The 26,565-nt window shown below is 44.4% G+C and overlaps 2 protein-coding genes across 22 annotated transcripts in view; both read right to left on the reverse strand.

The window, feature by feature from the left end:
• LOC117255642 (apoptosis-stimulating of p53 protein 2-like) overlaps window positions 1-2,321 on the reverse strand; it is a 45,732-nt gene extending 43,411 nt beyond the window's left edge. Inside the window, exons 1-2 of one of the 2 annotated variants that reach the window (XM_033624762.2) lie at window positions 2,173-2,320; window positions 1,869-2,086 (exon numbers count right to left, since the gene is read on the reverse strand). In XM_033624762.2, the coding sequence (XP_033480653.1) occupies window positions 1,869-1,877 (9 nt within the window). In that variant the 5' untranslated portion in view covers window positions 1,878-2,086; window positions 2,173-2,320. Of the gene's footprint in view, window positions 1-1,868 lie in introns of both variants that reach the window. The other variant, XM_033624761.2, reaches the window with a different exon arrangement.
• Window positions 2,322-6,916: 4,595 nt separating this feature from the next.
• The window catches only part of LOC117255908 (NACHT, LRR and PYD domains-containing protein 12-like), a 69,894-nt gene continuing 50,245 nt past the window's right edge, over window positions 6,917-26,565 (reverse strand). For 14 of the 20 annotated variants that reach the window (XM_078166643.1, XM_078166641.1, XM_078166649.1 and 11 more), the window contains 9 exons: window positions 23,663-23,833; window positions 23,283-23,456; window positions 21,438-21,608; window positions 21,058-21,231; window positions 17,410-17,580; window positions 17,030-17,203; window positions 15,527-15,697; window positions 15,147-15,320; window positions 6,917-10,911 (listed from right to left, as the gene is read on the reverse strand). In XM_078166643.1, coding sequence (XP_078022769.1) covers window positions 10,731-10,911; window positions 15,147-15,320; window positions 15,527-15,697; window positions 17,030-17,203; window positions 17,410-17,580; window positions 21,058-21,231; window positions 21,438-21,608; window positions 23,283-23,456; window positions 23,663-23,833 — 1,561 coding nt within the window. In that variant the 3' untranslated portion in view covers window positions 6,917-10,730. The remainder of the gene's footprint in view (window positions 10,912-15,146; window positions 15,321-15,526; window positions 15,698-17,029; window positions 17,204-17,409; window positions 17,581-21,057; window positions 21,232-21,437; window positions 21,609-23,282; window positions 23,457-23,662; window positions 23,834-26,565) is intronic. The other 6 variants (XM_078166655.1, XM_078166646.1, XM_078166653.1 and 3 more) reach the window with 6 other exon arrangements.

The following is a 26,565-nucleotide window of genomic DNA, read 5'->3' on the forward strand; positions in this document are numbered from 1 at the left end:
ACACATGACACCACAGAGCACATAAACATACAACAACACAACCAGCACATGAATACACACCTGAAGCATCGATCAATCAGTCAGGTTTGGTTTTGTTCTGCAGTACAGCCTCCGTAACCTCGGCTTATTTTAGGCTGACCTCTGTATCGCCCACCGTGCAGGATATGGGATGGATCACAGAGGATTCTCTTTGCCTCTGTAACGTGGGTTAATCTATTCGTGCGAGTAACGTGAGACAAACATTTTCCTTTGTTTGGTCTGAATACCTTGAGAGACTCTGAGCAATGTGAGGCAGGACGGAGTGTGACGAAGACTCAAACCAGGACGTCACTCTGATCCACCAGGACTAAGACCCAGAATGCCGAACAGTTCAGAGGCAGTAAAACGCAGGATTTAGCAGCACTGCAGTGTGGATGAAAAGGTCAAACTCCTCCTGCTCCTTTAAAAGCAGGGGAGTATCTCCATTCAGACTGAAGACAATGGTACAATGCTGGTGTTCTATTATTCGTGGTGACATACCCAGAGCTGATCTCACAGCGTCTGGATGTGACGTTTAAAGGTTGGACGATGAGCTTTCAGTCAGGTCACAAACACAGAACAGTAACAGCTCCTCAGATCTCCACCTGCGATCACTCTGATGTTACTGATCCAGGAGGTCATGTTTATCCTCTTTAAATCCTGACTTGGTATTGTAAGCCTCTGACTGGCCAAATTAAAAAACGACTGACAGATAACCCGCCCTCTCCAGCTTGCACATCAGAATCAGAAATACTTTATTGATCCCTGAGGGGAAATTGCATACATGTGTACGTCTAAGGCGGAATTTATACTTCTGTGTTGAATCGACGCCGTACCCTACACCATAGCCTGGTGTGCACCTCCCCAGAAATGTCACCTCATGTTGCGGTGACGCAGACCTCCTGTCTGTCTCTGTAAGCTGAAACCATTTCCCTCAGTGGAAACAAAGCTTTGATTTACTTTAATTTCACAGATAAGAAACAATAAATTGTGAAGACAATAAAGCCTCCACACACTGTGTGTGATTTATCCTGGCTGAAATATGAGCAGAGGAAATCTCTGCTAGCTGCTAGGCTAATTTATACAATCTAAAATGCCATAGGCTTGTGCTAATAATGTTAGCATGTTGTATTTGTGGGGGAAATGTGTCCAGATAAAGACAAGTGTTTGTCTGTGAATGCTGCGAGTTATAGTGAAGCTGATTTGTGTTTGAAACTGTCTCTATTAAGCCATGTTTAATGTGTGTTTAATGTGTGTCTTTGTGTGTTTAATGTGTTTAATGTGTGTTCAATTTGTTTATTTTGTTTAATGTGCATTTAATTTGTTTAATGTGTTTACTGTGTGTTTAATATGTGTATGTATGTACATGTGTATGCACTCATGTATATGAGTGACAGACACACCAATATAAAAGCGTGCTCCGCAGGTCGATGATATCGGCCGAGTGCTGAAGCCAATCACAGTCGTGCTGATGCTCAGTACAACATCACAACCTGAAGTGTGAAACGACGATAAAATGTATAATTTTGGAGTTTTCTTTTAAAATATCAGTGGTAAAATAAATTTAAAACACAACCATTAAAGTTGTATGCCCCTCCCCCAGCCAAAATAAGAAACACAAGTCCCTCCCTAATGCTTCATTTCTTGTTTTTTTGACATGCCTCCCCCTCTCTGCCCCTTCCCCTCATGAGTAACGAACAGTCCCTAAAGGTTTTAACAACTACAGTAACTGTTACACAGAGCACTGATCATAACTAAGACACAGAGTGCAGGCAGCAGAGAGGACGCTGTCACGCTCTCAAACCTCAAGATGAGATACAATAAACAGGATGAAGTGTTTTCACACTCACCGGCATCATGCTGGCAGTTTTCTGCTCTGTCGCATCCAGACTGCAGCTCAAACCATCAATCCATCCTCTTCATCCTCTTCCTCTTCCTCCTCTGCGGTCCGTCTGTCTCCTCTGTCTGCTCCACTCACATCTCATTCATCATGATGAACATTTAGATCTGAGCTCCTCCTCGACCTGTTGCGGTGAAGCAGCGGGCCTCTCAGGGTGTCCGATGGTCTCTGGAGAACAGACACAGAGGATGATGATCTCAGAGCGGCTGTGCGCGAGACCACAGGAAGCACCGTGCAGGTATTACAGTGTGGACCTGAGATGGGAACAAAGCGGCGGGCGGAGCTGGAGCAGCTCTCCTCTGCTCCTGCTGAGCGCTAATCCGTCTGACCGATCACTACCGTTCAATCAACGCAGACCGGTCACCGGCAGCCGGGGCTCCGCTGGGGAGGATAACAGCACTTCCGGTGCCACTTTTCAGAACAAAAGCTTTTTAATTTTTTGCACTACGGTAGCCTGGTTTGACCTTAGAATCACTGAAAAAATTTGCTTAGTGATTCAAAGTCATAGAATAATGAAAACTTTCAATAATCATACAATCAAGTGTGTTATTTTATTTAAAATAATGAAAAATATTTAATTTATTTAAAACAAAGTATTCAGATATTTTACGTAAGTAAAGTAAGTAGCCTAATACTGCAGTGTAAAAAAAAAAGGTACAAATAATAAGAGGTATATAAAGTACTAAACCAGAACTATAATTTTAAAAAAAAGAAAAAAAAATATTCAAGAGCAAATGGGACAAGAATTGCAAAGATGAGGGAGGAGGGGCAGGAAAAGAAAACTTAAAATAAACAAAAACAAAATAGGAAAATAAAATGTAAACTATAAACAGATAAATCGAATGTATACACACACACACACACACACACACACATACTATTCTATTCAAAAAATATCATTTATTTAAATTATTGAACAGTAGCCTAGTATTTAGATAATTTACGTAAGTACAGTAAGTAATACCGCAGTGTAATAAAAAACAGAAATAATAACAGGTATATAAAGAACTGAACCAAGAATAGAATAAAAAAAGAAGAAGAAAATTATACAAGAGCACATGGGACAAAAATTACAAGGTAAAGTGACAGTAAGGGAGTGTTTGTTATTTGTGAGGGAGGAGGGGGTGGGGCAAAAACAAGAAAACTTAAAATAAATCAAAAATTAATAATTATAATAGTAGGAAAATAAAATGAAAATAATGAACAGATAAATCGACTGTATTATTTTGTTTAAAATAAATGAAAAATATAGAATAATTTAAATTATTTAAAAGTAGTATTCAGGTATTATATGTAAGTAAAATAAGTAATACTGCAGTTTAAAAAAGATATAATAAGAGGTATATAAAAAACTGAACTCACTGAGTTCACAGCTGATGTTTAAAACACTAATGAAGGTCTTAAAGACGACTTCACAGAGGATGAGGAGGAAATCTGGGGATTTTGGCACACTGTCGGCACAGCAGGCTGTAATAAATTCAGTCGGGGTGGGAATCATCAGAGAATCCACCATACAAAATGATCACGATAATTTAGTCACGATACAATATTATTATGATTTTAAACATGTTGCGATACGCTGAGTATTGCAATAAAATACACTGCAATTTATTACCGTTTTTAACTGTAAATTATGTCCCCAAAGGAAAACTGTCAGCATCTGTTTTAACTAATAAGGTGAAGTTTCAGTCCGTTCATCTCATTTCAGCCTCTTTGCAGCAGCATGATGAATCCAGTGGACTGAAAAAAGGATTTTATTTTTCTAGTAGGCTACCTAAAGTTTAATTTGTCTTTGCAATAATAATAATTTATGTAATAAAACAATCAATACTTGGCTGGCCCTGTGTGAGGAAACGATGTTGCCAAACAAAAATATCATGATACAATGCTGTTGAGATTTTCCTCCCCCAACATCTAAAATTCAGTGAGTGTCCTTTTAATGTCACAAAAACATTTACAGATAGACGAGGCCTAAATTATGTCTTTTATGATCATTTAAATGAGAAAACATAACACAAAAAAAATCCTCCATAATTAGAATTATTATTTATAATATAATACAACACGTTGCGTTATAACTGTACTGTTCCAATAAACAGACGTCTCTGGGTTTCAGACTCAAATCCTGTCTGAAAATGTGTCTGCATCATAGTCAGGGGAGAAGTCAGTCTGCAGGTATCACAGTTACATTTAAAGACACATTTTAACAACATTAATGACCTTATTGTTGTGACATTGAAGTTATGACATTTTGAGGAGCTGTAGACACCCTGGCAGTTTTTTGATGTCTTTAGTCTTCAGTTTGCTTTTATTTTGAAGGAGGGTTATCCATGTTCCGGTTTTAATCTGTCCGCTTTGACGCAGCTCGAGTCGTCATCACCATCTCCTGGCAACGGGAACAACCTCCTCCTCGGATCTCCCGTTAGAGTGTGTGAAACATTATCCTACAAATTCACCGTGGTTTTATTTATTTTCCTGTTTGTTCATATCCTTGTTGAGACATTTAACCGGACATCCGGCCTGTTCTTAAAGAGTTAAACTGAGTTTATGGAGGACGGATTAAACTCCATCTGTTTTCTTCACCAGCAGCTGGTGTCAGTTTGTTCTCTTGTCAACAGCGACCTCTGCCGGTCACCTGTAAACCCCAGTTCACTCACTCAACTTAAATTCTTTTGGAAACAGCTCAAAATGTTTAGTTGAGTACAAACTCAGTGGTCTGCAGATCATATTCTGGACATAATGAAGCACACTTGTTTGGTGCAGATCCTAAAATCATATCATGTTAATTTTTATGATGCAATAATTACCATGCTGTATAAAATTACGACTCGTCCGAATATCTCTCATAATAATTGCAAAATCATTTTTCTTAGTGAATACTGTGCAGCCCCCAAAATAACAGACACCACCGTGCTCCTCTCTCAGGTTTTAGTTTTGCTGCAGCTCGTCAGCAAACATTAAACGTCTGTCGATACATGGAGCCGTCTCTCAGGCCTTAGAGATAATTACCAAATATAATAAAAGTACAAAGCTCACAGGATGTGTCTGATGATGAGTGGTAAAGAAAGGGTCACAAACTAGCTTTTTTTTTTTTTTAAATCGTATTTACAGTCAGGTCCATAATTATTTGGACAATGATACAGTTGTCGTCATTTTGGCTCTGTACACCACCACAATGGGTTTTAAATGAAACAATGAATACCTGCTTAAAGTGCAGACTCTCAGCTTTCATTTAAGGCTTTTTTCAAAAATGTAGTATGAACCGTGTAGGAATGACAACCATTTCTTCACACAGTCCCCCAGCTTTAAGGGCTCATAAGTATTTGGACAAACTAACATAATCATCAATTAAACAGTCAGTTTTAATACTTGGTTGCAAATCCTTTACAGTCAATGACTGCCTGAAGTGTTGGACACATAGGCATCATCAGACGCTGGGTTTCTTCCCTGGTGATGCTCTGCCAGCCCTTTACTGCAGCCGTCTGCACTTCCTGCTTGTGTTTTGGGTGTTTTGTCCTCAGTTTTGGCTTCAGCAAGAGAAACGCATGCTCAATTGGATTCAGGTCAGATGATATGACTTGGCCATTGCAGAACATTCCACTTCTTTGCCTTAAAAATGTCTTTGGTTGCTTTTGCAATATGCTTCAGGTCAATGTCCATCTGCACTGTGAAGCATCGTCCAATGAGTTTTGAAGCATTTGGTTGAATCTGAGCAGATAATGGTGCCCCAAACACTTCAGCTTTCATCCTGCTGCTCTTGTCAGCAAGACAAGACTTCACTAGAATAAATACAGAGGGTTTGTCACAAGATGCAAACCATTGGTTAGCCTTAAAAATGGAAGGCCAGATTAGAGTTTGTCAAAAACCATCTAAAAAGCCTGTACAGTTGTGGAACAGCATACTATGGACAGATAAAACAAAGATCAACTACCAGAATGATGGGAAGACAAGAGAAGGAAGAAGGGAAGGAACTGCTCATGATCCAAAGCACACCACCTCATCAGTGAAGCATGGTGGAGGTACTGTTATGTCATGGCCACGTATGGCTGCCAGTGGAACTGGTTCTCTTGTATTTATTGATGATGTGACTGCTGAGAAGAGCAGCAGGATGAAAGCTGAAGTGTTTGGGGCACCATTATCTGCTCAGATTCAACCAAATGCTTCAAAACTCATTGGACGATGCTTCACAGTGCAGTTGGACATTGACCTGAAGCATATTGCAAAAGCAAGCAAAGACATTTTTAAGGCAAAGAAGTGGAATGTTCTGCAATGGCCAAGTCATATCATCTGACCTGAATCCAACTGAGCATGCGTTTCTCTTGCTGAAGCCAAAACTGAGGGCAAAACACCCAAAACACAAGCAGGAAGTGCAGACGGCTGCAGTAAAGGGCTGGCAGAGCATCACCAGGGAAGAAACCCAGCATCTGATGATGCCTATGTGTCCAACACTTCAGGCAGTCATTGACTGTAAAGGATTTGCAACCAAGTATTAAAACTGACTGTTTAATTGATGATTATGTTAGTTTGTCCAAATACTTATGAGCCCTTAAAGCTGGGGGACTGTGTGAAGAAATGGTTGTCATTCCTACACGGTTCATACTACATTTTTGAAAAAAGCCTTAAATGAAAGCTGAGAGTCTGCACTTTAAGCAGGTATTCATTGTTTCATTTAAAACCCATTGTGGTGGTGTACAGAGCCAAAATGACAACAACTGTATCATTGTCCAAATAATTATGGACCTGACTGTATTTCTCTTGGCTGCGTCTGCACCAGAAGCAGGAAGTAGTGCAGAGAGAACACACACAACACAAAGACACGACTCAACATCAGTCACAGACGCTCAGGTGGATTTTCTCATCAAAACATAAATAATATCTGTAGAACATCTTAACAGAGGGTTTGTCATCATCTGGAGAACTTTGAGTCAAAACTGGAAATTAAAGGTCATTAAAAAAATACACACACACACACACACACACATATATATATATATATATATATATATATATATATATATATATATATAGTCAATTTATTGAACAAATTAAAATAATACAAACACAAAATAAAACTTATAAGAAATAAAAAAAGAAAGAATCCTCAGCAACAAACCAGCACCTAATGAGCAACTCAAATATTATTGTTCTAAAGGTGTGTGAAGCTAAAAACCTTTCTGGTCCTACTCGCTCTAATTCTTTTTATTAATCATAGAGAACTAGTCCATACCCATTGAGTGCACAGCTGCCCACGTAGTTTCACATGGTGTGTGTTTGGGATACAGGTCATAGAAACTGCAGATTAAATAGTCAACTGAACCCATTAAGAAGAGCAATGTATTCAGACAGAGTGTTTGTGAGTTTGATAGTATGATTGCTTTATTGAAAGTACAGTAGTACCATTGCCAATAGTGGGATAGTTAGAGGGCTAAAACTGTACATTAGTAGTTGAGGTAGCACGTTGGAAGGCAGATAGTTAAAGTGTTTATATGTTGTATTGACGTCAAAGTGGGGCGCACTGGTAGTTCACATGGGAAAGGTGCAGCTAGCCCTTGTTGCAGCAGCATACCATACCATGACTTAGTCATACCAAACATTAGAAAACAACACCAACATTGGTCCACAGGGGGAGCCACAGCGATCGGTCGCATTTTAGCCATTTTGAAGCATTTTTCTGTTGTTATAGCGCCACCCAGTTGCCAATTAGAGTTAAATTTCTCCAGTCACCTTGAGGCGTCCTGTTCTACATATCTACCAAGTTTAGTAAAAATCCATATGGCGGTTAGGCCTAGATAAGAAATGAGCTCTCTAGCGCCCCCATTTTGTTTGATGGGCTCAATAATGGAGGGGTCCCCTCAGATTATGTGTGGTCATATGCCTACAAAGTTGCGTGGTGATGGGTGAAACCCTTGAGATGTTATACACCTTTATGTGATGAGCCACGCCCTCCGCAATATTCATTGCCTTATAGAAGCTCAGTTTTAGTAAGTTTTCCAACTTTTGCCAAGAGGGAACTTTAGATATTGGTCCCTAGATTACGTTCACCCAGTTTCATGCAGATCGCTCAAACTTCCTAGGAAGAGATCCATTTGAAGTGTTTTTCAAAAAATTCAAAATGGCGGAAAATCTATATAAGCGGAAGTTATGGGTTCTTGAGGCAAATGTGTTCCTCATGAGGAGAGGCATCTCTGTGCAAAGTTTCATGTCTCTACGACATACGGGGCATGAGATATGCCCATTCAAAGTTTGACATTTCAATGGGTTGCTATAGCGCCCCCCTTTGGCCAATTGATGTAATATTGCTTCATTGACATCCTCCCATGACCCTCTACCACTGTGCCAAATTTCACATGGATTGACCAAGTCAGTGAGGAGAAAAACGTGGAACACACACACACATACACACACACACACACACACACAGTTTTCCTCATTATATAGTAAGATGTGCACACAGACATTTCATATATACTTTACAGCAGTTAATGTCCTGTCGCTGTCAACTGCCGGTGCCTGATGGGGATTTATTTGTTATTCCAGACTGATGACGATACTGAATGTTGCAGTTCTTCCATAAATCCTGCTGAAGAACAGTTCTGGGAACAAATCACGTCTCCTCATCATCATTCCTGTGTCCTGACCGACACACCATCCTGTTTACTGTCAAAGCCCAGACGAAGTGGCCCTGCTTAATGACACAAATCACAAACAAGGAGCCAGTAACAAGGGGAGAGATGTACATGTTAAACATAAATCACTCTCACACGTCCTTTTATCATGAGTCCAGAGTATCTGCCTGTCAGCAGTGCATTCACCTAGGCCTGTTTCATGATGCAGCTTTTTACAGTTTGTAGTTACACAGACTGATCAAACTGATAAACAGGCAAAGTCCTCATGAGCATCACAGTAAACCTGTAAAACATAACTCACCAAAACGCTGCAGACGGTCAGCTTGCTGCTGCAGCCAGTAAGTACATGGTAAAATTATTCATCATCATTCTGCATGTTATTATATTCATGGCTCATTATACTAACTGTGACATTTAGGACGACTGCACAACACTGACTGACTGAAATGATAAAGGAAAAATAAGATTCAATTAAAAACAGCTGTTAACCTTCTTGGTTTAGTCTCAGATCAGGATCTGCATCACCTAATAACCGTTACCAGTCACTTATCAAGTTATTTATCAGAGTACATGTCAGTCGGGGCGGGTGATATGACCCTACAATAATATCAGGATATTTCAGGGTATTTTTGTGATGATGATATTCTTGACAATATGACAGAATCAGAGAGGAGAGGGAGAGACGCTGTGCTGCTGCCAGAGGAGCCGCTGAATGAGTTCCCTCTGAGCGCTAAGAGAAGGAAAACATTCAGGACGCCACACTTTATTCCACACTACTGAAGCTGCTCCTCTTTTTACTGGAACCACAGAGGAGTCAGGAATAATTTCACTGTCAGCCAGGCTTGTTGTTGCCGTGGTAACAGTATGACATCAATATGTCAACAAGTCAAAATCTCTGGGCTCATGTCTGGAAAAATGTGCTCCTGGGCTCCCTTGTATGTGAGACGGCCTTTGGCTTTGCCAAGGTCCAGTATCTTCTGTGTGTCCGCGTGGTAATGTGGGCGGGGCCTGTCCTCTCTGGCCGGCATCAGGGTGAGTGTGCGATGTGCTCTGTCTGTAATCTCAGCTGAATCAAAGCTGGCATCACCCAGCACCGCAGGGAAAAATTCAGTGAGGAATTTGAGCATGTTACAGTTTTGGGCTCCTTCTTTAATGCACACTGGCCGATGGCTTTGTCTCCTGCGTCTGGTCTCTGGGTCGAGACATTTGTCCTGTATTTTTTTACATTCCTTGGCGATATCTTGTTGTGTCTGCTCCACTGCTGTTACTCTGACCATCGTTTCACTCAGTGCATTTCTCATTCCTTGGCAGTTGCTGACTGCTTCTGCCTGAGCTGAGCTGAGATGGGCTAGCTCGCTGGCTGGCTTGTGTATGGTCTGCATGTCCTCCTTCGTCACTTTACGTAGAGAGGATATGTCTGCTTTAACTTCCTTAAATGATGTCACTATCTCAGCTTTTATCTGAGCCAACATGGCCTCTCTGGAGCTCTGTAGTTCCTCTCTGTATCTGCAGAGACTGTGGCCACCTGTGAGGTCTCCGCTGTGCTATCAGCCATCTTTGGACTGCTGACTGTGAATGGAGTTACTGTTTTCCAAATCTGTGTTGTCTTTCCCTTACGTGAGCTTTTCTTCACGTCAGTAATGCTGCTGTAGGTGACTTAAGTCTCGTTTCACACCACAGTATGAACAGTGGTTACATGAGCCTCAAAACCAGACACAACTCAGCCCTGAGCAGAGTGACCGTCCTCTACTGACCAATCAGACTGCAGTGTTCACAGCTCCACCTTTTAGTACCAGATCTGTGTGCTAGGTACCCCAACAGAGGGGGGACCAAACATGGGGACGCTAAGGAACGCTTCTGTTGGGACCATCCACAACTTTTACTGTGGGAACAGAAACTATGAACCGTACTGCTCGGTGGAAACAGGGCTTTACAGTCAGGTTGTGCCCCTCTCCATGAGCTACTAAAGGTTCAGTGTCTATGTTAGGACATTATTTTGTACAAGCTTCTCTCCTCAGCTGCCTAGTCCCCTGATACCCTCTGACTTCTGATTGAAAAGTTTTCAGTATTGATTCCTGAGAGAGGAGAATCAGGATGCATGTAAGGTGACTTTCACACCTGTAGCTCAGCTCATTTGGTCTGGACCGAAGGAAGAAAATGATCCAGTGTCTTTTATCTGGTCCAGTTCACTTCATCACTGTCAGTGTCTCTAGTCTGTTAGATTTGTTCTGCTTTAAATCAGTCAGCAGCTTCAGACCTTTTTTTCCTGGATGACTCCAGCTCAGCTCAAGAACTCTGAGGTGTGAAGGGTTCGACTTCAGAGCCGAGGCCAGATACTCACAGCTGCTCTCTGTGCAATGTGACAACCTGAGAGAGAAAAACATTGTTTTATTACCACAGTAACAAAGAACACTGTCAGGTGTCTGTTCAAATCAAACAAACTGTTCTTTTAGTTTCTTCCTCTTCTGTGTCCTGTGGTGTTCCCCAAGGCTCCATCTCAGGTCCTATGTTTTTTTTTTTTTTTGTTTGTTTTAAGATATTTTTTGGAGCATTTTTAGCCTTTATTTGACAGGACAGACAAGAATGAAAGGGGGGGAGAGAGAGAGAGAGAGAGAGAGAAAGAGGGACGGACATGCAGCAAAGGGCCACAGGCTGGAGTCGAACTCGGGCCGCTGCGGCAACAGCCTTGTACATGGGGCGTCTGCTCTACCACTAAGCCACCGACGCCCCAGGTCCTATGTTGTTTTCATTACACGTGCTTCCACCAAGGTCTCATTTTGAAAAATACTTTTTTAAATATACCTGCACATGTTCTTCAGTCTCTTTTAAGAGATGCGCCAGGCGAGCGGCTCTAGTGGAATGAATAAGCACTATTTTGGCCGTCCGAAATCTAGTTATTATTAAACTCTATGATTTAGATCCATGTCTGTGAAAACATGGACGCTTCACACACATCTTCCCCCGACAGCACAGAAGATTTATACAATCAGCACAGTTTCAAGATTAGAGTCACCAAATGTCTCCCCGTCTGTTCCTGAGATATGACTTTAAATGATGGACAGAAAAGAACATGATGATGTCACAGTGAAGTTGACCTTTGACCTTTTGGATATAAAATGTCATCACTTCATTATTTTATCCTGTCAGACATGTGTGTGAAGTGTCCTTCAGACATTGCGTACGCGAGACCAGGACAGACAGACGGACAGACAGGTGGATGGACAATGTGAAAACATAATGCCTCCGGCCACGGCTGTCGGCTCAGAGGCATAAAAACTTGCTGTAGCGATGGCAGGACTCCAGTCGAATGTAAATCAAGCTTTATTGGTCTCGTCCGGCACTGAACCGCCTATAAACACTTAATTGTTGTTGAACAGTTTGTTTTAGATTGGATGAATCAAAGCAGTTATATGTGGATTTTGTTGCCGTTGGACAGAGACAGGCTAGCTGTGTTCTCCAGTCTTTATGCTAAGCTAAGCTAACCAGCTGCTGGCTGTAGCCTACTATAATATTTAGCATAGAGACATGAGAGTGGGATCAGTCTGAACATTTGACTTTCAGCAGGAAATGAAGTGTATTCCATAAAATGTTGAACTGCTCCTTTAACCCCCCCAACACTCAGTTCAGTCATGGATATATATGACTAACTGGCTGCTACTGAATTATATCTTACAGTATGTGTCTCACTGAAATGTTCTTCCTCTACTTCTTTGGATGAAGCTTTTTAACTCTGCTCACTGCTGATTTCATAAGAACCTGTGTAGCCTCACATGGAGTCCTTGGGCTCCTTTAACAGCAGGTGGCGCTGTCAGTGCCTTTATTTTTTAACATCTTTCATGTTTAATATTTGAGTTGAATCCAAGCTATTGATTTTTATTGGGCCGGCCACATCTTCACAGGAGAAGTTGTAATGATGACAGAAACTCTACATGAATGAACACTTAGAAATCTGTTATATGTCAGTCCAACTACATTACAGTGTGTGATGAGTCATTGATTTATTTCATAATAATCTAAACAGAGGACTTTTAGTGTGAAAATGGCCTCAAATACCTGAAAACTGTCTCTGCACACCTGAATGTGTGACAGCATTTGGTTTTTCATACTCGTTCTCGTCGTCCTCCGCTTATCCGGGTCCGGGTCGCGGGGGCAGCAGCCTCAGCAAAGAAGCCCAGACAGTCCTCTCCCCAGCCACTTCCGTCAGCTCTTCCGCGGGAACCCCGAGGCGTTCCCAGGCCAGCCGGGTGATGTAGTCCCTCCAGCGTGTTCTGGGGCGGCCCCGAGGTCTCCTCCCGGTTGGACATGCCCGAAACACCTCCCAAGGGAGGCGTCCGGAAGACATCCTTACCAGATGCCCGAACCACCTGAACTGGCTCCTCTCGATGTGGAGGAGCAGCAGCTCTACTCCGAGTCCCTCCCGGATGTCTGAGCTCCTCACCCTATCCCTAAGGCTGAGCCCAGCCACCCTGCAGAGGAAACTCATTTCGACTGCTTGTACTCGCGATCTCATTCTTTCGGTCACTACCCATAGCTCGTGACCATAGGTGAGGGTTGGAACGTAGATCGACCGGTAAATTGAGAGCTTTGCTTTCTGGCTAAGTTCCCTCTTCACCACAACAGACCGGTTAAGCGCCTGCATCACTGCTGACGCCGCCCCAATCCGCTTGTCAATCTCCCGCTCCATCCTACCCTCACTCGTGAACAAGATCCCGAGATACTTAAACTCCTCCACCTGAGGGAGGACCTCCCCTCCGACCTGGAGTGGGCAATTCACCCTTTTCCAGCTGAGGACCATGGCCTCAGACTTGGAGGTGCTGATTCTCATCCCAGCTGTTTCACACTCAGCTGCGAACCGCCCCAGCGAGAGCTGGAGGTCACTGTTCGATGGAGCTAGGAGGACCACGTCATCCGCAAAAAGCAGGGACGAGATCCTCCCGTCACCAAACCTGACACCCTCCACCACTCGGCTGCGCCTAGAAATTCTGTCCATAAAAGTTATGAACAGAACCGGTGACAAAGGGCAGCCCTGGCGGAGTCCAACCCTCACCGGGAACAGGTCCGACTTACTGCCAGCCACGAGAACCAGACTCATGCTCCTTCGGTACAGGTACTGGATGGCCCTTAACAAGGGGCCACCAACCCCATACTCCCGGAGCACCCCCCACAGGATGCCCCTGGGGACACGGTCGTAAGCCTTCTCCAAATCCACAAAACACATGTGGACTGGTTGGGCAAACTCCCATGCCCCCTCCAGCACCCTGGCGAGGGTAAAGAGCTGGTCCACGGTTCCACGTCCGGGACGAAAACCACATTGCTCCTCCTCAATCTGAGGTTCAACTGTCGACCGGACCCTCTTCTCCAGCACCCTGGAGTAGACCTTACCGGGTAGGCTGAGGAGTGTGATCCCCCTGTAGTTGGAACATACCCCCCGGTCCCCTTTCTTGAAAATGGGGACCACCACCCCGGTCTACCACTCCAGAGGCACTGCCCCCGATGTCCACACAATGTTGCAGAGGCGTGTCAGCCAGGACAGCCCTACAACATCCAGAGCCTTGAGATATCCAGGACGAATCTCATCCACCTCCGGGGCTCCGCTGCCTCGGAGTTGTTTCACTACCTCAGCAACTTCTGCCCCAGAAATTGTACGACCCGCCCCCGAGACCCCCGTCTCTGTTTCCTCACTGGAATATGTGTTGGTGGGATTGAGGAGCTCCTCAAAGTATTCGTTCCACCGCCCGACAATGTCCCCAGTTGACGTCAGCAGCTCCCCACCCCCACTGTAAACAGTGTGAGCAAGTTGCCGCCTTCCCCCCATGAGGCACCAGACGGTTTGCCAGAACCTCTTTGGAGCCGATCGATAATCTTCCTCCATGGCCTCACCGAACTCCTCCCACGCCCGAGTTTTTGCCTCAACGACTGCCGCTGCTGCGCTCTGCTTGGCCCGCCGGTACCCGTCAGCTGCTTCCGGAGACCCACAGACCAACCATGCCCTGTAGGCCTCCTTCTTCAGCCTGACGGCTCCCCTCACCTCTGGTGTCCACCAGCGGGTTCAGGGATTACCGCTGCGACTAGCCCCAGCGGCCTTGCGGCCACAGCTCGCAACTGCCGCCTCGACAATGGCAGAGTGGAACAAAAAGGGTGGGTACTCTGAACTGCTGTTCGGTGCATAAGCACAGACAACAGTCAGGACCCGTTCCCCGACCCGAAGGCGCAGGGAAGCAACCCTTTTGTCTACCGGGGTAAACCCCAACGTACAGGCAGAGAGTCTGGGGCCTATCAGAAAGCCCACCCCGGCCCTCTGCCTCTCACCCGGAGCAACTCCAGCAAAGGAGAGAGTCCAACCCCTCTCAAGGACTAGGGTTCCAGAGCCGGAACTATGTGTCGAGGTGAGGCCGACTATATCTATCCTGTAGCGCTCAACCTCTTCCACAAGCTCCGGCTCCTTCCCTGCCAGAGAGGTGACATTCCATGTCCCAAGAGCCAACTTCTGTAACCGAGGATCGGACCGCCAAGGCCCCCGCCTTGGTCTGCTGCCCAATCCACATTGCACCGAACCCCATTTGGTTTTTCACTTTTATTTAAATAATGACCACAATACTCACCTCAGTGTCTCCAGTCCACAACGTGGCTCTGCCAAGAACTCACAAAGGTTTGTGACATCACCGTCTCTGAGGTCATTTCCTGTCAGATCCAGGACTCTCAGGTGGGCGGGGTTTGACTTCAGACTGGAACCCAGTGCAGCACAGCCTCTCTCTGTAAACTGACAGAGAGCCAGTCTGTTGGGGAAAAACAGTTTGAACTTATAGGTGGTAACATGCAGTGGCAGCTCCAGACCCTGACCTCTGACCCAGCAGCTGAGCTGCAGCTGCAGTCTGAGTCTGACTGACACTGAAATGATCTCAGATTAATAATTAGACATATTATTTACACAGCTGGTGTCCAGAGAAGGAAGAATGACAGGAAACTGTCTGAGAAGTCTCACCTCAGTGTCTCCAGTCTACACTGGGGTTTCCTCAGCCAATCAGAAAGCAGCTCCGCCCCCTGGTCCTTCAGGTGGTTCCAGCTCAGGTCGAGTTCTTTGAGATCAGAGGAGCTGCTGAGGGCAGAGGTCAAAGACCGACAGCATCCTGCTGATAACCAGCAGGACTTCAGACTGGAAGGAGGAGCAGAGGAGGAGGATTATTAATCTATCTTTGAAATATTTATAGGTGTCTATTGAAGACCATGCGGCCCCGCTGTTTTCCCTGCCTTTAATGCACCTATGGCTTCTGATATCTCCTCTTTGCTTAAAGCTTTATCCAAAGCTGCCTTACTTTCCTCTGAACTTTTAGGAATGTTCATTTTGTCGAGGAATTCACACTGAGTGTTACAGTTAGTAGAATATTCACATCTACAGAGATTTTCCTATAAGTTTTTAAAGGCTGTATTAATTTCTGATGGATTCATTATATTATTCCCATTCCTGTCCTCAATATCAGTCATTGCTGTCTCTGTCTGTTGTTGTTTGATGCGCCATGCCAAGAGTCTACCTGGCTTTTCCCCTCGCTCATAATAGGCTTCTTTGAGCCTCATTATATTTGCAGCAGCCCTATGGGATGATAGCTCATTATATTGTGTCCTAAGTTATAATAATTGTTTTGAGGTGTCATGGTTACTCTGTCCTTCCTGGGAGCTCTTATTCTCTACAATTTGAATCTTGGATTCCAGTTCTCTAAATCTCCCCCTGATTCTCTTGCTTTCTGACTTGTATAGCTCATAATTTGGCCTCCAATAAATGCCTTAAAGGCTTCCCATCTGATTATGGCAGTGGTCTGGGCTGTATTTATTTCAACATATGTGTCTATTTGATTTCCTAGAAAGTGGAGACATTTAAAGTCTTGCATCCATTTTTGGATTGATTTTGAAATCACTGAATCCCAAGATGGCTGTGCCCCAGTTACTGCATGCAACAGTTTTTTCCTACTGCCCCTGAAGTCAACTGGTTTAAAGAGATATTTAATAGGTTTTAATTATTCTGACAGCTGTCTTTTATTACTGATCTTATGTAATAAATCTTTTAATCTCACTTGTGTTTTTTAACTCTGCTCACTGCTGATTTCATCAGAACCTGTGTAGCCTCACATGGAGTCCTTGGGCTCCTTTAACAGCAGGTGGCGCTGTCGGTGCCTTTATTTTTTAACATCTTTCATGTTTCATATTTGAGTTGAATCCAAGCTATTGATTTTTATTGGGCCGGCCACATCTTCACAGGAGAAGTTGTAATGATGACAGAAACTCTACATGAATGAACACTTAGAAATCTGTTATATGTCAGTCCAACTACATTACAGTGTGTGATGAGTCATTGATTTATTTCATAATAATCTAAACAGAAGACTTTTAGTGTGAAAATGGCCTCAAATACCTGAAAATTGTCTCTGCACACCTGAATGTGTGACAGCATTTGGTTTTTCACTTTTATTTAAATAATGACCACAATACTCACCTCAGTGTCTCCAGTCCACAACGTGGCTCTGCCAAGAACTCACAAAGGTTTGTGACATCACCGTCTGTGAGGTCATTTCCTGTCAGATCCAGGACTCTCAGGTGGGCGGGGTTTGACTTCAGACTGGAACCCAGTGCAGCACAGCCTCTCTCTGTAAACTTACAGCCAGCCAGTCTGTTGGGGAAAAACAGTTTGAACTTATAGGTGGTAACATGCAGTGGCAGCTCCAGACCCTGACCTCTGACCCAGCAGCTGAGCTGCAGCTGCAGTCTGAGTCTGACTGACACTGAAATGATCTCAGATTAATAATTAGACATATTATTTACACAGCTGGTGTCCAGAGAAGGAAGAATGACAGGAAACTGTCTGAGAAGTCTCACCTCAGTGTCTTCAGTCTACACTGGGGTTTCCTCAGCCAATCAGAAAGCAGCTCCGCCCCCTGGTCCATCAGGTGGTTGTAGCTCAGGTCGAGCTCTTTGAGATCAGAGGAGCTGCTGAGGGCAGAGGTCAAAGGCCGACAGCATCCTGCTGATAACCTGCAGGACTTGAGACTGGAAGGAGGAAGAGAGGAGCAGAGAAGGAGAGGAGGAGAGGAGCAGAGAAGAAGAGGAGGAGCAGAGGATCAGAGGAGGAGAGGAGCAGAGAAGAAGAGGAGGAGCAGAGGATCAGAGGAGGAGAGGAGCAGAGAAGAAGAGGAGGAGCAGAGGATCAGAGGAGGAGAGGAGGAGAGGAGCAGAGGAGGAGCGGAGGAGGAGGAGAGGAGGAGGAGAGGAGGAGGATTATTAATCTATCTTTGAAATATTTATAGGTGTCTATTGAAGACCATGCGGCCCCGCTGTTTTCCCTGCCTTTAATGCACCTATGGCTTCTGATATCTCCTCTTTGCTTAAAGCTTTATCCAAAGCTGCCTTACTTTCCTCTGAACTTTTAGGAATGTTCATTTTGTCGAGGAATTCACACTGAGTGTTACAGTTAGTAGAATATTCACATCTACAGAGATTTTCCTATAAGTTTTTAAAGGCTGTATTAATTTCTGATGGATTCATTATATTATTCCCATTCCTGTCCTCAATATTAGTCATTGCTGTCTCTGTCTGTTGTTGTTTGATGCGCCATGCCAAGAGTCTACCTGGCTTTTCCCCTCGCTCATAATAGGCTTCTTTGAGCCTCATTATATTTGCAGCAGCCCTATGGGATGATAGCTCATTATATTGTGTCCTAAGTTATAATAATTGTTTTGAGGTGTCATGGTTACTCTGTCCTTCCTGGGAGCTCTTATTCTCTACAATTTGAATCTTGGATTCCAGTTCTCTAAATCTCCCCCTGATTCTCTTGCTTTCTGACTTGTATAGCTCATAATTTGGCCTCCAATAAATGCCTTAAAGGCTTCCCATCTGATTATGGCAGTGGTCTGGGCTGTATTTATTTCAACATATGTGTCTATTTGATTTCCTAGAAAGTGGAGACATTTAAAGTCTTGCATCCATTTTTGGATTGATTTTGAAATCATTGAATCCCAAGATGGCTGTGCCCCAGTTACTGCATGCAACAGTTTTTTCCTACTGCCCCTGAAGTCAACTGGTTTAAAGAGATATTTAAAGGGCCAGTGTGTAATATTTGGCATGGTTTATGTCAAATCTGAATCTGAATATTCTACCCATTAATATGTTTATATAAGTGTATAATCGCTATAAAATAAAATTTGTTTGGTTTTCGTAGCCTTATAATTATGCTTTTATATATATACAGTACAGGCCAAAAGTTTGGACACACCTTCTCATTCAATGCATTTTCTTTATTTTCATGACTATTTACATTGTAGATTCTCACTGAAGGCATCAAAACTATGAATGAACACATGTGGAGTTATGTACTTAACAAAAAAAGGTGAAATAACTGAAAACATGTTTTATATTCTAGTTTCTTCAAAATAGCCACCCTTTGCTCTGATTACTGCTTTGCACACTCTTGGCATTCTCTCCATGAGCTTCAAGAGGTAGTCACCTGAAATGGTTTTCCAACAGTCTTGAAGGAGTTCCCAGAGGTGTTTAGCACTTGTTGGCCCCTTTGCCTTCACTCTGCGGTCCAGCTCACCCCAAACCATCTCGATTGGGTTCAGGTCCGGTGACTGTGGAGGCCAGGTCATCTGCCGCAGCACTCCATCACTCTCCTTCTTGGTCAAATAGCCCTTACACAGCCTGGAGGTGTGTTTGGGGTCATTGTCCTGTTGAAAAATAAATGATGGTCCAACTAAACGCAAACCGGATGGGATGGCATGTCGCTGCAGGATGCTGTGGTAGCCATGCTGGTTCAGTGTGCCTTCAATTTTGAATAAATCCCCAACAGTGTCACCAGCAAAACACCCCCACACCATCACACCTCCTCCTCCATGCTTCACAGTGGGAACCAGGCATGTGGAATCCATCCGTTCACCTTTTCTGCGTCTCACAAAGACACGGCGCTTGGAACCAAAGATCTCAAATTTGGACTCATCAGACCAAAGCACCGATTTCCACTGGTCTAATGTCCATTCCTTGTGTTTCTTGGCCCAAACAAATCTCTTCTGCTTGTTGCCTCTCCTTAGCAGTGGTTTCCTAGCAGCTATTTGACCATGAAGGCCTGATTGGCGCAGTCTCCTCTTAACAGTTGTTCTAGAGATGGGTCTGCTGCTAGAACTCTGTGTGGCATTCATCTGGTCTCTGATCTGAGCTGCTGTTAACTTGCCATTTCTGAGGCTGGTGACTCGGATGAACTTATCCTCAGAAGCAGAGGTGACTCTTGTTCTTCCTTTCCTGGGTCGGTCCTCATGTGTGTCAGTTTCGTTGTAGCGCTTGATGGTTTTTGCGACTCCACTTGGGGACACATTTAAAGTTTTTGCAATTTTCCGGACTGACTGACCTTCATTTCTTAAAGTAATGATGGCCACTCGTTTTTCTTTAGTTAGCTGATTGGTTCTTGCCATAATATGAATTTTAACAGTTGTCCAATAGGGCTGTCGGCTGTGTATTAACCTGACTTCTGCACAACACAACTGATGGTCCCAACCCCATTGATAAAGCAAGAAATTCCACTAATTAACCCTGATAAGGCACACCTGTGAAGTGGAAACCATTTCAGGTGACTACCTCTTGAAGCTCATGGAGAGAATGCCAAGAGTGTGCAAAGCAGTAATCAGAGCAAAGGGTGGCTATTTTGAAGAAACTAGAATATAAAACATGTTTTCAGTTATTTCACCTTTTTTTGTTAAGTACATAACTCCACATGTGTTCATTCATAGTTTTGATGCCTTCAGTGAGAATCTACAATGTAAATAGTCATGAAAATAAAGAAAATGCATTGAATGAGAAGGTGTGTCCAAACTTTTGGCCTGTACTGTATGTGTCTATTTGATTTCCTAGAAAGTGGAGATATTTAAAGTCTTGCATCCATTTTTGGATTGATTTTGAAATCACTGAATCCCAAGATGGCTGTGCCCCAGTTACTGCATGCAACAGTTTTTTCCTACTGCCCCTGAAGTGAACTGGTTTAAAGAGATATTTAATAGGTTTTAATTATTCTCACAGCTGTCTTTTATTACTGATCTTATGTAATAAATCTTTTAATCTCACTTGTGTTTTTTTAACTCTGCTCACTGCTGATTTCATAAGAACCTGTGTAGCCTCACATGGAGTCCTTGGGCTCCTTTAACAGCAGGTGGCGCTGTCGGTGCCTTTATTTTTTAACATCTTTCATGTTTCATATTTGAGTTGAATCCAAGCTATTGATTTTTATTGGGCCGGCCACATCTTCACAGGACAAGTTGTAATGATGACAGAAACTCTACATGAATGAACACTTAGAAATCTGTTATATGTCAGTCCAACTACATTACAGTGTGTGATGAGTCATTGATTTATTTCATAATAATCTAAACAGAGGACTTTTAGTGTGAAAATGGCCTCAAATACCTGAAAACTGTCTCTGCACACCTGAATGTGTGACAGCATTTGGTTTTTCACTTTTATTTAAATAATGACCACAATACTCACCTCAGTGTCTCCAGTCCACAACGTGGCTCTGCCAAGAACTCACAAAGGTTTGTGACATCACCGTCTGTGAGGTCATTTCCTGTCAGATCCAGGACTCTCAGGTGGGCGGGGTTTGACTTCAGACTGGAACCCAGTGCAGCACAGCCTCTCTCTGTAAACTTACAGCCAGCCAGTCTGTTGGGGAAAAACAGTTTGAACTTATAGGTGGTAACATGCAGTGGCAGCTTCAGACCCTGACCTCTGACCCAGCAGCTGAGCTGCAGCTGCAGTCTGAGTCTGACTGACACTGAAATGATCTCAGATTAATAATTAGACATATTATTTACACAGCTGGTGTCCAGAGAAGGAAGAATGACAGGAAACTGTCTGAGAAGTCTCACCTCAGTGTCTCCAGTCTACACTGGGGTTTCCTCAGCCAATCAGAAAGCAGCTTCACCCCCTGGTCCATCAGGTAGTTCCAGCTCAGGTCGAGCTCTTTGAGATCAGAGGAGCTGCTGAGGGCAGAGGTCAAAGACCGACAGCGTTTTGCTGATAACATGCAGGACTTCAGACTGGAAGGACGAGGAGAGGATCAGAGGAGGAGGAGAGGAGCAGAGGAGGAGAGGAGCAGAGGATCAGAGGAGGAGAGGAGCAGAGAAGGAGAGGAGGACGAGAGGAGCAGAGAAGGAGGAGAGGATCAGAGGAGCAGAGAAGGAGAGGAGAGGAGCAGAGGAGGAGCGGAGGAGCAGAGAAAGAGGAGCAGAGGAGGAGAGGAGCAGAGAAGGAGAGGAGCAGAGGAGAGGAGGAGGAGAGGAGCAGAGGAGGAGGAGAGGAGGAGAGGAGGAGAGGATCAGAGAAGGAGAGGAGGAGGAGAGAAGCAGAGGAGGAGGAGAGGAGCAGAGGAGGAGGAGAGGAGCAGAGGAGGAGGAGAGGAGGAGGATTATTAATCTATCTTTGAAATATTTATAGGTGTCTATTGAAGACCATGCGGCCCCGCTGTTTTCCCTGCCTTTAATGCACCTATGGCTTCTGATATCTCCTCTTTGCTTAAAGCTTTATCCAAAGCTGCCTTACTTTCCTCTGAACTTTTAGGAATGTTCATTTTGTCGAGGAATTCACACTGAGTGTTACAGTTAGTGGAATATTCACATCTACAGAGATTTTCCTATAAGTTTTTAAAGGCTGTATTAATTTCTGATGGATTCATTATATTATTCCCATTCCTGTCCTCAATATTAGTCATTGCTGTCTCTGTCTGTTGTTGTTTGATGCGCCATGCCAAGAGTCCACCTGGCTTTTCCCCTCGCTCATAATAGGCTTCTTTGAGCCTCATTATATTTGCAGCAGCCCTATGGGATGATAGCTCATTATATTGTGTCCTAAGTTATAATAATTGTTTTGAGGTGTCATGGTTACTCTATCCTTCCTGGGAGCTCTTATTCTCTACAATTTGAATCTTGGATTCCAGTTCTCTAAATCTCCCCCTGATTCTCTTGCTTTCTGACTTGTATAGCTCATAATTTGGCCTCCAATAAATGCCTTAAAGGCTTCCCATCTGATTATGGCAGTGGTCTGGGCTGTATTTATTTCAACATATGTGTCGATTTGATTTCCTAGAAAGTGGAGACATTTAAAGTCTTGCATCCATTTTTGGATTGACTTTGAAATCACTGAATCCCAAGATGGCTGTGCCCCAGTTACTGCATGCAACAGTTTTTTTCTACTGCCCCTGAAGTCAACTGGTTTAAAGAGATATTTAATAGGTTTTAATTATTCTCACAGCTGTCTTTTATTACTTATCTTATGTAATAAATCTTTTAATCTCACTTGTGTTTTTTAACTCTGCTCACTGCTGATTTCATAAGAACCTGTGTAGCCTCACATGGAGTCCTTGGGCTCCTTTAACAGCAGGTGGCGCTGTCGGTGCCTTTATTTTTTAACATCTTTCATGTTTCATATTTGAGTTGAATCCAAGCTATTGATTTTTATTGGGCCGGCCACATCTTCACAGGACAAGTTGTAATGATGACAGAAACTCTACATGAATGAACACTTAGAAATCTGTTATATGTCAGTCCAACTACATTACAGTGTGTGATGAGTCATTGATTTATTTCATAATAATCTAAACAGAGGACTTTTAGTGTGAAAATGGCCTCAAATACCTGAAAACTGTCTCTGCACACCTGAATGTGTGACAGCATTTGGTTTTTCACTTTTATTTAAATAATGACCACAATACTCACCTCAGTGTCTCCAGTCCACAACGTGGCTCTGCCAAGAACTCACAAAGGTTTGTGACACCACCGTCTCTGAGGTCATTTCCTGTCAGATCCAGGTCTCTCAGGTGGGCGGGGTTTGACTTCAGACTGGAACCCAGTGCAGCACAGCCTCTCTCTGTAAACCGACAGTCAGCCAGTCTGTTGGGGAAAAACAGTTTGAACTTATAGGTGGTAACATGCAGTGGCAGCTCCAGACCCTGACCTCTGACCCAGCAGCTGAGCTGCAGCTGCAGTCTGAGTCTGACTGACACTGAAATGATCTCAGATTAATAATTAGACATATTATTTACACAGCTGGTGTCCAGAGAAGGAAGAATGACAGGAAACTGTCTGAGAAGTCTCACCTCAGTGTCTTCAGTCTACACTGGGGTTTCCTCAGCCAATCAGAAAGCAGCCCCGCCCCCTGGTCCATCAGGTAGTTGTAGCTCAGGTCGAGCTCTTTGAGATCAGAGGAGCTGCTGAGGGCAGAGGTCAAAGACCGACAGCATCCTGCTGATAACCTGCAGGACTTCAGACTGGAAGGAGGAGGAGAGGAGAAGGAGAGGAGCAGAGAAGGAGGAGGACAGGAGGAGAGGAGGAGAGGAGGAGAGGAGAGGAGCAGAGGAGGGGAGGAGCAGAGAGTGAGAGGAGGAGAAGAGCAGAAGAGAAGGAGAGGAGGAGGAGAAGGGCAGAAGAGAAGGAGAGGAGGAGGAGAGGAGCAGAGCAGCAAAGGAGGAGAGGAAGAGGAGAGGGGCAGAGAAGGAGAGGAGGAGGAGAGGGGCAGAGAAGGAGAGGAGGAGGAGGAGAGGAGCAGAGGAGGAAGAGAGGAGCAGAAAAGGAGAGGAGGAGGGGAGCAGAGGAGAAGGAGAGGATCGGAGGAGGAGAGGAGGAGGAGAGGAGCAGAGAAGGAGAGGAGGAGAGGAGGAGGAGAGGAGCAGAGAAGGAGAGGAGGAGGAGGAGGAGGAGGAGAGGAGCAGAGGAGGGGGAGAGTAGCAGAAAAGGAGCAGAGGAGGAGAGGATCAGAGGATCGGAGGAGGAGAGGAGAAGGAGAGGAGGAGGAGAGGATCAGAGGAGGAAGAGAGGGGAGAGAAGGAGAGGAGGAGAGGAGGAGGAGAGGAGCAGAGGAGGAGGAGAGGAGGAGCAGTGGAGGAGAGGAGCAGAGGAGAGGAAGAGCAGAGGAGGAGAGGAGGAAGATTATTAATCTATCTTTGAAATATTTATAGGGACTTCGGGTTATGGCGGATGAGGAGTAGACGCGTCCCCCCCGTGTTCCCACCACTTTTTAAATTATTTATCTAGCCCGATAATCTTCCAGGAATATCCTTGTGGTGTCAATAGGTGAAGACTTTGGATGCGGCACGGTGTAAGCGGAATGGCAAGTAAGCAAACCAAACAGAACAAAAAGGACCTGACACCGGCTGACAACCCCGCTACTACGGATGTCACCATGGCCGCCATAACTGAGCTACTTGAAAAGTACAAGTCGGACCTTGTTACAGAGTTTAAGGCTACCTTCTCATCCCTCGAAGTTAAAATGGATCAAGTGCAAGCCACGGTGAGCGATCACGGCAAAAGGATTTCATCTTTGGAATCCCATGCGGACTCTACGTGCGAATCCGTGCTTAGCCTCGAAGCTACATGTGCAAAGCTAACTACTAGCATCGAAAAGCTAAAGGCTAAAACTGCGGACCTAGAAGCTCAAAGCCGCCACAATAACTTACGCATTGTGGGGCTCCCGGAGTCTACAGAAGGTCCACGGCCAACCAACTTCTTCGCCACCTTGCTGACTCAACTCCTGGGTGAACAAATCTTGCCGTCACCTCCTGAACTAGAGCGGGCCCACCGATCTTTGGCCCCCAAACCCCAACCTGGCGAGAGGCCCAGGCCGGTCATCATCCGGTTCCACAACTACCAGACCAAGGAAAAAGTTCGACGTGAAGCTCGCAAAAAGAGGTCTGAGCTACGATACGAGGACAAGCCGGTGGCCATCCTTGAGGACTTCACCCCAGAGGTTGCAGAACAACGAGCGGCCTACAGGGAAGTCATGTCACTGCTTTACAAGTGCGGACTGAGGCCCACTCTTCGCTACCCATCGAGACTGTACATCACGACGGACGGCGGTGTTTAAAGTGTCGCTACCATCGGTCGAGGAGGCTAAAAGGTACCTAGCTGCTAACGAGTCCTAACATGGACATACAGGCCCACGACAACGTCAGCTAGCCCTTGCAACAGACTATTCACCACGCTGCTGTTTTTTTTTATTGGCGACACTGTTGATTTACAAGACACTGCATTAAGACACTGACTGTTAATTTAGCTATGTGAGCGACGTGTGAAGGCTAAGTGCCGAGGCCTGCTAGCAGCGATGCTAACGACGGACCAACGGGACCCGCATAGCGGCTAACATCACACCAACCCCTCAGCCTAGTGTTTATACTGCAAGGTTAGCGTCTTGCTAATTGCTCCTAACTAGGACATGTTTCAAGTTACGAACTTTTGCAATATGTTGATTTTATGTCTCGTTTTCTTCTTGATAGGTCATGAAAGTTTGTTTATTTTTCATCATTTTCGATGCTTACACTATGTTAATGAGTGCCTTTTAAGTATACTGTAAATGGGACATGACCCCAGCTGCTGCAATTCACTGTCTGATATTTGTCTAACCTCAGTTTTACCTATTTCTCCTGCCTGTTACAAGGATTGTTGAAACTCCTATGTGGACTGATGTTAATGTTGATGTTGATGTTAATGGTCTGTTCTGTAGTTGTGTGTGTGTGTGTGTATGTGTGTGAGAATGGTGTGTATATGTGTGTGTGTCCCTCCTTCCCCCCGCCCCCCCCCGCCCCCCCCCTCCTTCTCTCTCTTCTCTCTCTTTTTGTTGTGGTTATTTCTCTCTCCCCCTCCCTCCCCATGGTGCTCAACAGGCTTTAACCATCCTGGGTGTTACTAATGAGTGATAGAAACATCAGATTCATTTCCTGGAATGTGAAGAGGATGAACAATGCCACTAAAGCATATAAGGTAATTTCACATCTACAGGAGCTCGGAGGAGACCTGTGCTTCCTACAGGAAACTCATCTCTGTACTTCAGAGTCCTCACGCATTAAGAAACCTTGGATGGGCCATGTCTTTCACTCGAGGTTCTCGGGGAGGGCCAGGGGGGCTGCTATCATTATACACAGAGACATAGCGTTTGAAGCCTCTACTGTAATCTCAGATCCTAACGGACGATATGTTATTGCAATTGGCAATCTACAAAACACTCCTG

The sequence above is a fragment of the Epinephelus lanceolatus genome, chromosome 3, assembly GCF_041903045.1.
Source record: "Epinephelus lanceolatus isolate andai-2023 chromosome 3, ASM4190304v1, whole genome shotgun sequence".
Classification (NCBI taxonomy): domain Eukaryota; kingdom Metazoa; phylum Chordata; class Actinopteri; order Perciformes; family Serranidae; genus Epinephelus; species Epinephelus lanceolatus.